Source organism: Triturus cristatus, chromosome 2_1 (assembly GCF_964204655.1).
Source record: "Triturus cristatus chromosome 2_1, aTriCri1.1, whole genome shotgun sequence".
In the NCBI taxonomy this organism is placed as follows: Eukaryota; Metazoa; Chordata; class Amphibia; order Caudata; family Salamandridae; genus Triturus; species Triturus cristatus.
In genome coordinates, this window is record NC_140581.1 from 444693961 (window position 1) to 444710850 (window position 16890).

The 16890-nt window shown below is 48.9% G+C and overlaps 1 protein-coding gene across 2 annotated transcripts in view; it reads right to left on the reverse strand.

The window, feature by feature from the left end:
* The window catches only part of JMY (junction mediating and regulatory protein, p53 cofactor), a 748581-nt gene extending 737789 nt beyond the window's left edge, over nt 1–10792 (reverse strand). For both annotated transcript variants that reach the window (XM_085632252.1, XM_085632253.1), the window contains exon 1: nt 9683–10792. In XM_085632252.1, coding sequence (XP_085488378.1) covers nt 9683–10270 — 588 coding nt within the window. In that variant the 5' untranslated portion in view covers nt 10271–10792. The remainder of the gene's footprint in view (nt 1–9682) is intronic.
* Nucleotides 10793–16890: the final 6098 nt, after the last annotated feature.

Consider the following 16890-nt stretch of genomic DNA (forward strand, 5'->3'; position numbering starts at 1 on the left):
TGTCCTGAGAGGTGGTAGGCATAGTGTTGCATGCCCAAGGGCAAAGGTGAGCCTAGTTAGGCTGAGTCCATGTAGACCATGAGTGACCTAGAGGTATCTAACCTAGAGCCCGGAGGGTTCTTAGGGTAGTCTGGGATCCCTGTCATGGGTGGAGATTTCATGGATGGGAGGAGTAGGTGGTCTAAGCAGATAACTGGTCAGTAAGGGGGGTCTGGTCAGAACCCCTTATAACTAGTTATCGCTGACTACGGGAAGTGTACCCATGTAGAATGGCTACTTCTTCCCTGTAGGAATCAGCTGGGGGCGGCGTGTGTTAGAAGGTGGTTCTGACACTATGGGCTGTCCGGATTTTTCGCTTTTTCAGCACCTTATTGTTGAGCTTTTACTGTTGGGGAGCCTCACAAGTTGGGACTCACCCACAGTGAACTCAGGATGGAAGAGACATGCCAGGGAAAGTCAGTGCGTTTTACTGTGTTTTCACTTCCTTATTCCCCTATGGAAATGTGGAGCCAGGGGCTAGATTAACTTCAATTAGGCCTACAGATTCCAGATACGCACTTAAGTCCAATGTAGCAAATGTGAAAAGAAGTATTCTGCAGAGTCCAAAGTCATATTTGTACTGCTTTTGGGTCATCCAGAACAGTCATATTTCTCTGAGCCAGCCATGACCAGACCCAGGCTGAGGGCTGACCTCAGCTGGATGGATTGATAACCTTTCTTCCACAAGCGAGGGCCTCCTCTCCACGAAGAGAAGATGGGTGGGGCTACAGGCCAATCCATCAACCGCTGTCGCTGGGTGCCAGGCACCAGGCTGTATCAAGGAGGGAAGGCAGCTTGGGGGGAAGGTGCTTTCGAGACATGTGGCAGAAACCCTGGACGACGCCATTTTGAACAAGCTCAGAGGCTGGGCAAGAAGGAGGGAGCAGGGGCAGGGACGTGATGTGTCGCTATTTGATAGGACCAACAGAGACTTCCTGCCAGCCCCCTACTCAACTTTTAAAAAGTGCTTGCAGAGGAAGAGAAGGTCTCTCTGGGGTGTGGTCTGCTGAGGGTGAAGGTGCTGGAGCCTGGCACAATGGGCATTTGGAAGGAGTGACCCCCTGACTACCCCCAGGACCCTATCAGCACCAGAAGAAGAGCCCAGGACTGGTGCACAGAAGCAGGGGCCTCTGCGCAGGGAGAAGAGAGTCCCAGAAGGAGAACCTGGCGAGAGGCTGGCGCAGGGAGTCAGTGAAGACAGCACCCTGCTGAATCAGAGACCCTGAGGGCGGAGGAGAGTGTTCCCAGTGGCGGGGGCTGTTAAAGAGGAGCATGAAGTGCCCCATAATGCCTCGCCAGGCATTTGGAAATCTGCTGTTTTGGCGCTTTGTGGCCCCCGGAGGAGGGGGGTCACCCTCACTTGTGAAAAGGTACTGGGGGAGCGGCTGGAGGAGCACCGTCTTCACCCCCCCCCCAGCACAAAGAAATCTGCCAATTTAGTGCCTGGTGGCCCCCAAAGGAGGAGGTCACCCTCATGGGTGAAAAGGGGTGCAGGGGGGCTGCAGGAGCACCGCAGTCTCCCCCAGCATAAAGAAGAACAGTCCACCCCTAAGTTTCACGGGGCATCTGAAAGAATAACCCCTCCAGGACTCAGCCCGCCTTTAACACCTTCTAGGCTGGAACTTATGTTCTACAGCGGAGGGTGTACTATGAAGTGCATCATGGAGTGAAGGGCTGAGTTGGGGATGTCTGGAGAAGGGCATCCCCTGGAGGTGAAGTGGTGTAATTGCACCGAAATGCATTTACTATTGGTTTATTTCTTTTCAGGTGGAATGAAAGTCACATGTGTAAAGTGAAGTACCTGTGTAAGGGGATGTTAAGCTAAATGGAGTTATGTTGATGGACCTTCCTGCTAGGGGGTCTGGCTGTATTTACGTAATCCCATGCTTTTACCTGTGATTCCTTTTAAAGTGAAGAGGCGCACTGCAGGAGAAGTGTAGTTGCCAGGAGTACTTCTTTTGAAGGGACTGTAAGTCACATGTGTAAGGTGATGTCATAAGCCAAGTGGTTCTATGTTGCCAGACAGTCCTGCTAGGGTGTCTGGCTGTATATGCGCAATCCTGTGATTTCATCTGCGATACCCTTAGGGGCTGTAATTGCAATGCATTCAAATGATCAACCAAGGTGATGAGTACTGTCATTCTAAAGTGTGCGTAAACATGGATTCTTGCTGCTGCGCTTAGGTGAAGACCCCAGACTGCTAGCCCTTAAGATATAGAGGTACATACTTCATGGTCAGTAGGAGATGCTCAGTCAGAGTCATGTGTCACCAAGGCAGGTTTACCCCTTTTTAATGCTGGTTGAGGTAATGGGGTGGGTCGCCACTGGGATGGTGCCAGTGCGCAGTGCCCTCGCTCCAGGTTATGTTCAACTAACTGCACTGGGGGCAAGTTGATGTGCATACATGGGAGTGGTGGTACTAGACCCCACCCCCCCTGCGGGAGGGGTGGAGATGTTATGCCATGTTACAAAGTAATTCCAACAGCTTATGTATATTTGTAAATTGGTGCATAGTATTGAGGGGTGTGTGTGTGTTTAATAAATGTACTCTTACTTTTATAAAGCAAAGTACAGACTGGACAATCAATTATTGAGTGTTATGTTTGTGCACCTGCAAATGGTGATTACTAGCCCACACCACCTCCCTTGAGTAAGCCTCCGACTGCTCTGCAACGCTACCCTCTGAGAGTCAGGCGCTACAATTGGGTGTTTGGTTCCCAGTGAAGGACAAATGTAGTCATGTTATTTGTGCAGGCCTCACAGATGCTGCCTCGTTTTCCAACAATGAAGTTCTGCGATTTTCTGATAAATTGATATAAAACTTTCTAAACTTGATGAAACAAATGCATACTAGCTCAGTTATGAAAATTAGATAATCTATTATTGATTAACAAGAAATAATGAGTTTGTGGTTTTTCTATTAAGGAGAAGGATTCTGAATCTTAAAGTGTGTTTTATCTGGTTCTAAAATCACCATCAACCAATCCAACTAATTCGGTCCATTGACTTAAGTGGGAGGAGTACCTTGATGTTTAGGATTGAGGATCTGTAGGTGAAAAGGCGTTAATGTACATTTGTAAATGACTTTTCTTCCCTATAGGTTATAAGGTATTACCCCACATGTCCAGCGCTTGAATTACTCATCCCTCCTGTGTGTGCAGACCCGTGAGAAAGACGTATGAGTGTTGGTGTTATGGGCCACACCAGCGAATGTGTGTATGATGAATCAGTGTGACGTCGGGTCTGCGACGCTGGGAGGGTATCGGTAAAGGTTATTCCCCGTTTTCCCCCGGTCTCGCGCTGGAGCACAGGGATCATCTCAAACTGAAAGACAGAAATATTACGGAGGCAAGAAAGTCTGAGGCTTCTAAATTTCATGCTCATGCCATAAGCATTTACATTTCTCTCCCAATCCACCCTCAACAAAAGAAGACTGCTTTCTTCTTTCACCTCGGAGTTTCTGACATGCCAAATATGCTAAAGATTGACTTTCTCTTTCAGTCTATGGTTTAAATTGTACCTTAAGACTCACCTGACATGAACACAAGAGGAAGACCACAAAGTCCTGGATATGACAGAAGAAGGCAGATCAGAGGCAGTACTGAATCACCAAGAAGCTTGATGGAATCAGGAGAAATTGGAGAAACCCCAATTCTCTAGAAGGGCAATAAACTGGAACTGACAGAGGGAAGACCCTACCACAGTAACTATGGTTTTAGGGAACTAAGAGTGACAATTACAATGTGGATACTGTTCGTGTGTTGCCAACTGGTTAGAATAAAGTGGACTGACTGTTCCAAGAAGAGGTCTCCTAGACATTAATACGTTCCATTCCCAATAGCCTAATCACAAAGTGGAGGTTGGTGGTGGATGTATCTAATCCCATCACACTGTGTAGTTATGAAGCTCAAAAAGATACTGGATTAGTTAGGAAGGAAGTAGGGGAAAAGGGAGGGTTGGATGCCACCTATTCCAGGGGGGCATGAAACTATCTTCGGACTTCACAAGCCAAGTAGCGTTCTATGCAATAAAGGCACTCTTTGAAGTAGAGATCCATTACCCTAATCACAATCATCTGATATGAAAAATGACAAATTTTAAAAGACAGATTAATCTGACAACTGAAAAGAATGAAAATCCCTTCTCTGCTTAAAAAAAATTTATGAGGCTAATCAGGTGGCAATTAATAGAATTTCAGAAATTAAAAACATAGCAAGCAACCTCCAGGAAGGAGATTATGTGGAAGAGCACAGATGACTGATGTATGTGTAAATGTATTAGATGTGAATACAGAGTGGATGGATAATGAATGATGGATAGTGTGGAATTGTCAATGTAGGGAAGAGATGATGGATGCAAGAAAGGATCATGTGTGTGGGTAGATAGAGATGATTGATAGTTGGATTTGAGGGTGTGTGTATGGAAAGTGAATGCGAGTGAATGAATGGCAGCAGGGATGAGAGTGGAAAAATACACTGTCATTGAAAAAAAGAGCATGCAGGCAGCACTGTACTGCTCATCTGTTAGACGAATCAGAAAGGCTTTTGAAGCATGACAGCAAGGCGTGTGATAAGGAAGAGAAAAGGCACACAACCAAATGATGCATGCAAAAAAAAAAAAAAAAAAATCAATAACAGCTAAGTTAAGCTGTAAGCCTTGGTTTTTTACAAAAGGGACTGCAAACTCTTCATAGTCTCATTTAAAACCGGCAACTCATGAAATTTTGCACTTTATTTGTGGAATGGTGTATAATGGAGGAGTACGTGGAGCGGAATGGCGTAGGGTGGAGCTGCTTAAAAAGGAATAACTTAGAGTAGACTGCATAGAGTGGGGTGGCGAGTGTGTGGGGTGGCGAGTGTGTGGAGTGGCGTACAGTGATGTGGAGTGGCATGAGTAGAATGGTGCAGAGAAGAGTGGTACAGAGTGCCATGGACAGCGGCGTGTAGCAGAGTGCTGTGGAGTACAGTGGCATAGAGTAGCCAAGAGTGGCGGAGAATAGTGTGGAGTGGCATAGAGTGGAATGGCATAGTGCCATAGAGCACAGTGACATAGAGCAAGGGGGATTGGAGTGGTGTAGAGGAGAGTGGAGTGATACAGAATGGAGTCGTGCGTAGAGCGGAGGGTCTAGGGTGGAGCAGCTTAAAGAGGAGTGACTTAAGAGTTGAGTGGTGTGGAGTGGTGCGCAGTGATGTGGAGTGGCATGGAGCAGAGTGGCGTAGAGTGCTTTGCAGTGGTTGGCAGAGTAGCCTAGAGTAGCGTGGAGTGTCATGGAGTAGTGAGGTGGTGTCGAGTGGAGTGTCATGGAATTGAGTGTAGTGGAGTGAAATTGCGTAGAGTGCTGCATGACACTGTAAAGTGGAGTGGCATAGAGTGGAGTAGAGTGCAGTGGTGCAGGGTGAAGTGGCGCCGGGTGGCACAGAGTGGTGTAGAGTGCTGTGGAGTGGCGTAGAGGAGAGTGGTGTGGTGGAAGGAGCCCAGATCTATTTAACATTTGATCCCAACAATGCTTCAGGAAACGACCGACACCTCGGCAGGGGTTGCGGCTTTTACAAGGCAAGGATTCTAGTTTAGCAGCTTTACACCACCAGTACTAGTACTAAAGAAAACAAGCACTGGCCAAGCTAACATGGCTCGCCTATGCGAGAAATATTGGTTCTGAAAGTGTCTTTTAGCCATGCTATACCTCAGCATGGCTGCTGTTCAGCATGGCTAAACAATAGTGGTGTGGCACAGGGTAGCTGATAGTAGTGTAGCTTAGAGTGGAGTGGTGTAGGGAAGCGTGGATTGGCATAGAGTGGAGTGAAGTGGTGAGTGGAGTAGGGTGGAGCGGCTTAAAGAGGAGTGACAGAGCAAAGTGGCATTGAGTGGAGTAGTGTTTGGAGTGGCATGGAGCAGAGTGGCATAGAGTGCTATGAAGCGTCCTGTAGTAGAGTGTTGTGGAAAAGCAAGGCACAGAGTGGCATAGAGTGGGGTGTCATAAAGTGGGGGGTGTGGAGAGAGGTGTTGTGAGATGGTTTAGAGTGAAGTGGCATGGAGTGAAGTGGCGTGGAGTTGCACAGTGGCATAGAGTGTAGTAGAGTGCCACAGAATAGAGTGGATTAGAGTGGAGTGACGTGGTGGAGTGGCATTGGGTTGAGTGGCATTGGGTTGAGTGGCGCAGTGTGGAAAAGCAGAGAGGCGTTCAGATAAGTGAAGTGGTGTGGAGTTGAGCTGAGGGGAGTGGAGGGGCGTAGAGCACCGTAAAGTTCCATTTAGTTGTGTGGAGTAGAGTGGCATAGAGTAGAGTGGAGTTGCACAAAGTAGAGTGGAGTGCCATAACAGATTGACGTAGAGTGGAGTTAAGATGAATTTCATAGAGTTTAGAGTGGCGCAGAATGGCAAAGAGTGCCAAAGAGTGGTGTAGGCTGGAGTGGCTTCGAGCTGAGTTGCACAGAATAGCATACAGTGGCAGAAAGCAGATTGGAGTAAGTGGCATAGAGTAGAAAGGAGTACAGTGGCATGTCGTAGAGCTGAGTAGAGTGGCATAGAGCAGAATTGTCTGGTTTGGAGTGGTGTAAAGTGGAGTAGATCGGTGTAGAAAAAGAGTGGCGTGCTGTAGAGTGGAATGGCTTGAAGTAGAGTGGAGTTGCACGGCGTAGAGTGGAGTGGCACAGAGTAACATGGCAAAGAGTAGTACAGTACATACTCAAGAGATGTTTCTTTGAAGTAAAGAATAAGTGTGTGATTCGTCGATATTTAGGATTAACATACAATGTTCACTGTTGCCAGGTGAACTCTCACAGACATGTGATTTATTTTGTACCACTTTTATGTATAGTTGAAGGTATGGTTAAAACTTCTGCCTAAAAGTCATTTTAAGAAATGACAGGACAAATTCACCCGATGTCAAATAATGATGCTCATCCACCAAATGACAATTATATAAGCTAAGAGTCTCCATGCACAGAATCTAAAAACACAATGTAAACTCGGTCTTTCCATTTTCCTACAGTATAGATTATTTAAGTGTGAGTTTCAGTGTTACCTGGCCGAACAGGTGGCGGGCTATCTTCCGACAAAAGGAGGTGTAAAATTACATTTTTGAGGCATATTAGAGCACTTGACTGCTGTGCCATAACAAAATGTCAAGAATTAGCCCGCCGGAAAAGTTAGAAGGCTGCATGCGCTTGCTAAAGCCGATTGACTATTTTAACCAGCATGCAAAGCAGGAAACGCCAGCTCTTGGGACCCAAACAAAGAAATTAAACTGTTTTTTTACCTACACAGGACACTTTTGGCGCGACTTTGAAGGTGTTCAGTAGCAAACGACAATCTGTAAAACACTTTAGCCCGTCTATGCCATAAATAAAAGTAGCAGTGCCTCCAAGAAGAAGCATGAAACAAATCGTACTCACCTCACGGTAGATGTAGTTTGAAACAGGATATAATCCAAGAGCCTTGTTAATGACAGATCTCTCTGCCACCGCAGACCGTAGATGGTCCAGGGGTCAATGAATAGCTATAACGTCTAAGGCCAACAGACACGCCCCAATGCCAGGGCAACATCCTACAGAATCTAAAAGTATATATTCTAACAAAAACAATAGGAGTATAAAACAAAGCAAGAGAATAAGTAAACTGTAAGGCCATGACACTGAACTGGTCGCGATGCCTTGTATACAACGATTCGTTTCCCCGGGTCCTGTGTTCACACAGAAGAGGTGGTTTTATAAAGACAGTCTCCAAAGAATCTAATGAAAGAATAATTAAATTTTGGCAGGAAGAAAAATCACGCCTAACAACAATTTTTGTCGTGAATAATATTTTAAAACAAAACTTCCTGGACATTGAGTACATAACTTTATGCAGCAGTTTCCTATCGAAAGATACCAATGTAGTCATCCATTCTCCTAACCAAATAACACAACTCAGGTGTCTAATGACTTCCGTTGCATCAACCTAAGACGAATTAATTAATGACAAAACAATTGACAACGTAGGATTCAAACCTGAAACATTTAGGTTGCATGACCCGCTGAGGCATCTCACAAGTGTGGGAAGATCACAAGTGTGGGAAGGTGAGAAGTGCAGGTAATGCAACTCTAAAAGGAGAACAGGTGCAATCCAAGACGGCTGAAATAACTACCAAGACAGGACAGAAATGTGAGTAACCACTGGTAGCTCCAATGTCTTGAATTTTGAAGCAGGGTGCGGCGTGGAAAGCCTTTGTTAACGTTTAGAAGGCAGTGCAAATTAGAAAAGTCGGTAGTGATCACCTGCCTGTGATGGCTACATTCAGAGTCTCACAGCGACTGTTCATCTAACTTAGGTATCAAACTGGCACGGCTGCAGGTCACTTCAGTAAATAGAAAGCCATGCCAAGTAACGGCTATCTATTTAGATAATATTTAAAATTACGAAAACGTAAAGATCAAGATTTCGCGCTTAGAGCCTGATCGAGTATTCACAATCACGAGATGTGTGGCCGTACTTTCCACGAAGTCACAGAATGGAGGAAGCCTGGCCACGCTGCCTCTGTGAATGGCTGTATTATTTATTATCACCCAAAGGGCAGAACAGCTTCCTTTTAAAAAAAAGTTTGCGTTAATAATCTTATCCAGACTAAGTTCGGCGTGCGCTTCTGAATACACTGTATTAACCAGAGCTCAAAACTCTGGGCGGACGGAAACTGCTAAATGTGCAGTGAATATTAGTTGGAGCGCTTGAGTAGGACTGGCAAGGCCAGGCACCTGCGCACTGTTAAGAAAACGGGTTCCCTGCATTTAAATTATGAGGACATTCTAGGAACAAAGAAGTGCAGTCGGAGAAGGTAAGTTCCCCCCCCCCCCCCCCCCCCCCCCCTTTTCGGTTACAGGAGCCGAGACTTTTGAAGCGCAATGCTCACAAACGCATGCAAAATGCCGTCCAGACCAGTGGGCTTCAAACTTTGAGCAGTGACCTAACATGGAAAGGAATCTCTTTCTCGTGGGCAACAAGGAGAACGTTGTCTTTCTTAACCCTTTTCTTTATCTGCGTTTATTAGTACGTTTGTTCGCGATGTGGTTTTGCATTGCCGCTTTTGTTCACTCGCTGCAAGGAGTTCTCTTTACTGCATAATGTATGCACACACTGTAAGAGATTAAGATTCAGTAGCTCTACATATTTTGCATACCAAAGAACTAGTTCTGAGGAGCAACAAACGATTCACAAATAGGCATAACTGATGCAGAAAGTTTTGAAACAAAAAGGTGGTTTTCACGGACCAGCATGGTTGAGGGAGACTCGGTGGGGGCGATGCTCAACTTCAACTATCAGAACTCTCCGCGAACTTGTGTCATATTTCAACACAGCAGGGTCACACGTGCACAGTACACCGCACTTAGTGCATTAAACACTGCCACAAAAAATAATACTATGGCCAATGCTTGCATTGATGCCCTCCTTCTGTATATAGGCCGCAACAATTAGCTGTGTGCCGCATTAATCTTGCATTACAGCCCAACACACTAGTGCTGAGCCTCCGTGAATCTGCCAGACGCTGGCCTCATCATCATTCCTGACCTTCAAGATGTTCCCTCGTACAACACCCACATGTGCATTCCTATTAAGCTATAACCACACCATGTAGCGGCACACATACCACCTCCACACCTTCGGGGCTCACCTGCTGCAGTTGGCGCCGGGCCCTTTGCAGCACCTCTTCGTAGCCCTCCCGGCGCAGCTCGCTGAGGCTCTCGTAGTACTCCTCGGGGTCGCCGCTTTCGCTGAACAGCACCCTGGAGAGGATCTTCCACCCGCAGGTGTCCAGGGCATGCCCCAGGTAGAGCTGCAGCTCGTGGCAGAGACCCTCCACGGGCGGTGCGGGCGGCTCAGGAGCCCCAAAGAGTACGGCCCACACCCCCGCTGGCTCGGCTGGCAGAGGGGGGAGGCAGGGCTCAAGCTCGGCGCTGACGGCGCACAGCTGCTGATGCACCGCCCGGAGGTCCCGCGAAGAAAAGAGGCCTGCCCAGCTGCACTGCTCCTCATCGGCCTCTCCCGGCGTCTCAGGATCACCGGGGACGGCCCGCAGGGGACTCCCCCGGCTGCCGCTGCGCCGGCGCTGGGCCGTGCGATTGTGGCAGGTGACCGCGAACTTGTCCTCCTCTTCGTTCCAGGCGACGATGAAGACAAACTTGCTCTTGTGCGGCTCCTCGAAGACGTGCGGCCGTACCGACACCCAGTCCGCCTCCAGCGGCTCCTCGGAAGAGGACATGGCCCCCTGGGTCAGATCTTTAACTGCGCATCCTTGGTGGCCTCTTCCTGGCAGCCAGTCTCTCTCTCTCCCGATGGACGACCTCCCGCAGTCCAAATCTAGCACAACCAGTGCACGCGATCCGGAAACACTGCAGCCCTTCCGGCACCGGAGCCACTTCCAAATGGTCCACAGTCTCCTCCTTCTCACCCCCAGTTACCAGAGTCTCACTCTTTTGCGGTTAGTTTTTTCCACCGGTTATTCCCCTCTCCCTTCGAATCGCACTCCGCTCAGCGTCCGTAAAGCTCTTTGTTTCGCAGTGACGTGTATTCCAACCCAGGGCTCGCGTGTCCGGATCTGTTTACACCGAGCCGCAGCACCTACCGGGATCCCTCCGCCGCTGTCATTATCCTGCTCACCGTCGCGATGCTTCCCTTAGCCGCCCTCCTGAGCCCACAGCGCCTCCCACCAGGGCCTCCGCAGATCACCTCCAGCTGCCCCCGGGTGCGATTGTTCCGCTGGCTCCTCCTCCTGCCCCCTGTCACCAGCGTCGGCCTCATTCTGAAAAACAAAACAAAGCAGCCGTTCTTTGACCAGTGACGTTGCGGCTGCTGGGAGGAACGTAAACATGGGCACGTGCTGCAGCGCGGAGTCGACCGCTGCGCTTGCGCATAACTACTAACTGTGTTCCACGAATTCTTAGAAGCTAGAATATAGAGCGGGCAACGATAATTTCCAATGCGCCGGCGCCAGATTGCACAGCTGCACGTGCTTATGTTTACTTGACACATAATTGATGTTTTTTTTTTTTGCATATTTATATAGCACGAACTCGACCGGAAGGTATTGGAGCGCTTTACATTACACATTCAGGCACGGGGAGATTAAGTGATTTGCCCAGAATCGCATGATGTGGACGCGACCTCGAGGCTCGAAACCTGGTTTCCTATACCAGAGGCGGCAGCGCAGCCTAACGGACCACATCCTCTCCCAAAGGAGCGGCCGTTTAGAGGCTGAAGCCGAGCCGTGAGAACAGCTAGCATCGTTTATCATGGTTAACATCGAATACAGGAAATTTTACCAATAAACTCCTAAAATCAGCAGGGTAAGAAACAAGAATTTGCAATGCAAATAGGTCTCGCATTTGTGAGTTATAGCTATTGACTTTGTAAATGGCAATGTTTTTTACCTACACGTTTTATTTTTGGAATGTATGTATGTAGTGTGCAAATCCCTTGGAAAGGTCCTGCACTTCGTAATAAATATAATTGAAAAAGACGCAAAGTGTGGATTGGGTCAACAATTGCTTGGCACGTACCTCAGGGGTGAAGTGTCGCCACACATGCACACCATGGTGCTTTACTAAAGCACAATTCATTATTAAAAGTAGTGCTTCCAGACTAACCAACGCGATCGGGATCAGAGCATGTGAATCCAAATCCCTGCTTCTCTTTCATTTTCTAGACTATTTGACTCACTCTCCTGCGTCTTGGTTATCCCCCAAACACTGTGAGGCAATGAAGTTTGCCAAGGGGGCGGGGGCAGGGGGGCTTCGGGGGTACATGAAAATGTATTTATTGCCTAGTTGTCAAAGGTCGCCCGGTGCTATTAGTTAAAAGTGTGCAGATTTCATTAAGATATTAAAAGTACTTTACTCGCATCTATGAGAAAATCGACATTAACTAAACAAAATGCCAGAATGCGTGTCAGTTTTCACAGTGTTTTAGACAGTACTGGTTGCTTAGTTTCATTGCATTAATTTTTGTATTAACTCTTTTACACAGCATCCAAAGTAGGTTACCTAACCCCAAAGCCCCGAGCTGTTAAATGACCCATAGAAGGAAGTGTTTTACAGCTAAGCAAATGTGTCCAAATGTAATTTTGGTAGTGCCATGGAATGATCAGCCAATGAGGTACTCGATGAGCAGGTATTTAACTACACGTTCAAAACGTACGGTATTGTGGCTGTTGTTTGTACACAACCACCTCTCTGAATGTATTAACACATAGCTTCATCTACCAGACAATGCTCACAGAGGGGAGACTAAAGCACAGAACAAAATGTATCCATTTATCCTGAGTGTGAAGGCACCTGGAAGGCTTAGGTGCCCGCCCGGAGAGGCTAGGGATCCCAGCGCTTCTACAGACTCTGCCGTGCTCCTCTGCACCAGCAGGGCACAGCTCAGAATCTGCCACTTCTGCTAAGAATAGGTGAGGGAGATGAGGTTGGGGCATGCAGGAGTTGCCTGCAGATTTCCAGGTTATTGAAAGGGATGATTTTGACGTGAGGCAATGGAGACTGACTTTGTCTGTTTGTCTGCACCAGTCTATTTCTCTACCATCTACCGGGCTCATTGTCATGTATCCATTCATCTCTCTTGGTTAGAGGTGCGTGAGCCAATACATTAATTAACAGGTAGAGCCAGCCGGAGACAAGGCAAGCGTATACGAGCCAGTGGGCAAGCCGTGAAAATGATCGGCATGTTAATCATACAGTAAACATGATATAAATGTGCGATAATGTCTCTTCAGAATTAAAAAAAGTACATTTCTTTAGTGCGTCACCTTAGTACACAAGATTATAGCACTGAATTTAGAGTTATTAAAAGTGCTCGTTTTAAGCAGGTGTTAAAACACTGCCGCTTCTCCCGCCCGACAACAATGCCATTTGTGAACTAAGGGGCGTCAGTTGCCATGCATACCCCGAATGTTGCCTAGAGTCTTATTATATTTAGAGTAACATTAAAATCTAGTTAATTAAACACGAGAATTTTTGTACAGCACGCATCTTGAACTCGCATATTTCAAGGTGGCAATAATAAAGATGAAAACCGAAGTGCAGATAGTCAAGAAAACACGAACGGGAGTGGGGGGTGCGGGAGGGTGAGAAGTCACAGACTGAGGGAGGGGGCGTTGGGGTGGGGAGACAGGGAAGAAAATGGTGTTAGGAGTAAAGGGGCCAATAGCCGTGGAAGGATACAAATGATGAATGAGGAGGGACCAACAAGCCTCAATCCAATCGGAAGGCAGCATTTAAGACAAAAGCCAATGGGCAGAGAGTGGGCGGAGCTTCCACAAAGCTTCCACACTACAGTATATACTGCATGTCTCGCAAAGCGATGGCAGCGCATTCGCGCGGCAATGCTAGGCGAGACCTAAAAGAAAAGAGTGTCAGGAGTAAAGGGGCAATAGCGAGACCTAATAACGCCCCCCTTCAAAATGCGAAGAAGACTCCTTGATTCTATGTCAGGAAACAGAGGCTTCTGATTATGCTTCTCTTTTCTTTACTGAACTTTACAGCAGCCAATAAAACTTTGAACTACATGACCCATCCGGCATAGCATGCCCTGTCTCCACCAATCACCGTACACCCCTTAGGGTATATAACTCAGTTCCAACAGACATCCACCTCTTTATTTCCTGCTGCAGAGAGATCAGTACAGTTTGAATTATATATGTATATCTATATATATCTATATATCTATATATTATCTACTGGCGGTCGCCAGTAGATAGTTATAGTTAGGACCTATCTTCCATAGGAAATCCACAACATTCTATTTGGAATAACGTTGGCGCCGATTGACGAATCTTCGCAAATTTTTCCAAACTTTTGGCCAGCTCTTCTCCGCTCCTACCCTGAAAGTTTTGTGGTGATTCGTCAAGCGGGGGCCGAGAAAAAAGAGGGGTCCCAAAACGCGTTTTCCCCATGCAATTTCCCATAGGATCTGTTGTCGCAGCTACAGCCCGAACTGCTGAACGGAATTACACCAAATTTGGCAAAGAGGTAGTCCTCAGTTCAGACTTCGTGCCTTTTGCTTAAATGGTGTAAATCCGTTCAGTAGTTCCTGAGAAAATTAGAGTTAAAAGTACATAAATATCTATGGCCGGGGAGGATCCGCGGATCCTCCCCGCACCCTCCCGAGCACGAGCTGAATGCTAATTGGCTGCCAACACTCTGAATCAGGAAGTGTTGGCAGCCATCTTGTGCCTCGGTAGAACCGAGGCACAAGAAAGCACAAAAACAAAGACGCAAAACGCGACAAGGGGGCAGGGTAGAAACACCCTGACCCCCTAGGCCTGCTCAGGGGGTCCCATAAGGACCCCCAAGGCCCCAGAATTTTTTTAAAAATCGCGGGATGTGCATAGGGTCCGCGCATCCCGCCAATGGAAAAAATAACGAAGCGCGGGCTTCCGCGCTTCGTTTTCATTTAGCCCCCGGGTGGGCCAAGTCCCGGGGCAATGTGTTTATCATAATAGGGGGCCCAGAGGGGGACCGCCACCCCCCGGAGCTTGTTTTAAAAAAAAAAAATATATCAGTGTGGGGGGGCTTGAGCCCCCCCCCCACACGCCCCGGGGACCGCCACCTCCCCGGGACACTAAATATTTAAATCGGGGGTCCGTTACGGACCCCCAAGCCCCGGGGACCACCACCCCCCGGGCCTTAAAATTAAGTGGGAGGGGGGCCGCGCGGCCCCCCTCCTGGAGCCTTGTCGTGGCCCTGGGGACCGCCACCCCCAAGGGCCGGCTCCTGCAGTGTCCCGGGGTGCCCACCCCCGGGACACTGCTGTTTGCTATGGCAGTGTGGGAGCCTCGCGGCTCCCATCCTGCCATAGCAAACTGCTTTGGTATTTGGAAGAGAGAGCAGGAAACCTGCTCTCTCTTCCAAATACCAAAGACGATTACTTTTCCACACGGGGAGCAGCATGTTAGCTGCTCCCCATGTGGAAAAGCAATTCCGACTCCCGCAAGACACGGGGAGCCGGCGGGGCTGTAGGGGATTGGGGACCCCCCACGGCCGGCCCCAACAGAGGCCAGGCCCCGGGGGATGGGGTCTCTGGGGCCAGTAGGGGCCCGGGAGGGGGGCCACGCGGCCCCCCTCCCCCAAATAAATAAAAAAATAAATAAAACAAAACGGCCCGTGGGATGGGGTCCCCGAGGCCAACATGGGCCACAGGAGGGGTCTACGAAGCCCCCCTCCATAAAACAAATAAAAATAAAAATGGCCATGCCCCGGGGGACGGGGTCCCCGGGGCAAATTGTGGCCTCGGGAGGGGGGCACACGGCCCCCTTCCCGATTTTCTTGTTTTTTTTTAAATAAAAAAAACAAATAAGAAAAAGAAGGGGGGCTACTTCTTAAAAAGGAGAAAGAAAAAAAAACAGGATCGGGAGGAGGCCACGCCCCCTCCTTTCATCACTCTGCAAACGCGCCCCCCTGGCGCGTTGGCAGAGGGGGAACGAATTCCCCTTCAATACTGGGGGTCCCTGGGGGCCAACTAGCCCACCAGGAACCTCCAGTATGCGCCAGGGGGCTGCGTTGCAGAGAGGTGTAATGAGGCCACGCCCCTTTTTACACCTCTCTGCAACGCAGCTCCCTGGCGCTTACTGGAGGTACCTGGTGGGCTAGTTGGCCGCCAGGGGACCTCAGGATTCAAGGGGACTTAATCTCCCAACTTAAAGCGCGCCACGGGGCGCGTTTGCACAGTGGTGAAGGTAGGGGGCGGGGCCTGAGGTGATACTGTGCAAACACGCCCTGTGGCGCGTTTTAAGTTGGGCAATTCATTCCTCTTCAATCCAGAGGCCCCCTAGGGGACAATTAGCCCATCAGGTACCTCCACTAAGCGCCACGGAGCTGCGTTGCAGAGTGTTGTAAAAAGGGGTGTGGCCTCTGAACACCTCTCTGCAACACAGCTCCCTGGCACATACTGGAGGTACCTGGTGGGCTAGTTGGCTGCCAGGGGACCTCAGGATTCAAGGGGACTTAATCCCCCAACTTAAAACACCCCACAGGGCGCGTTTGCACAGTGGTGAAGGTAGGGGGCGGGGCCTGAGGTGAGATCTGTGCAAACACGCACTGTGGCGCGTTTTAAGTTGGGGAATTAATTCCTCTTCAATCCTGAGGATCCCTGGGGACCAACTAGCCCACCAGGTACCTCCAGTAAGCGCCACGGAGCTGTGTTGCAGTGTTGTAAAAAGGGGCGTGGCCTCTGAATACCTCTCTGCAATGCAGCTCCCTGGCGCATACTGGAGGTACCTGGTGGGCTAGTTGGCCCCCAGGGGACCACAGGATTGAAGAGGAATTAATTCCCCAACTTAAAACGCGCCACAGGGCGTGTTTGCACAGGTCACCTACATTCCCCATGGGCTACCACCTTGAAGCCATCCCACTCGATCAGGGTTGACGACGCGGTCCCCGTATTGTGAGTAAAGTAGTCTTGAATGCTACTATGAAGCTCGTGTGTAAAAACTTGGTCCGTTAGGTAATCCCGCGATAATTGCCACGTGGGTACATGGGGGTGTTGGGGTCTCCACTGGAGGCTTAGAAGATGTGCATCATGGTCTGAGACGACCCTGCCTAAATAATCTGAGTGACGTATTTGCGGGAGAAGCGTTGCCGTGCATAGGAAACGATCAAGCCGGACTCGCAGGTTGTGCGGGATGGAGTGGAAAGAGTAGACGCGGGCCTGGGGGTGGTGCAGTCTCCATGCGTCTGTGAGTGACCAGTGTGCAACCCATGCTTTGAATCGTTCAATTTGTCTGTGGGTGGGGGAGTGCGGGAGTGGGGGGTGCGACCGGTCCAGTCTTGGATCCAGGATACAATTGTAGTCCCCACCCAGTATCCAAGGTACATGCGTGAATTG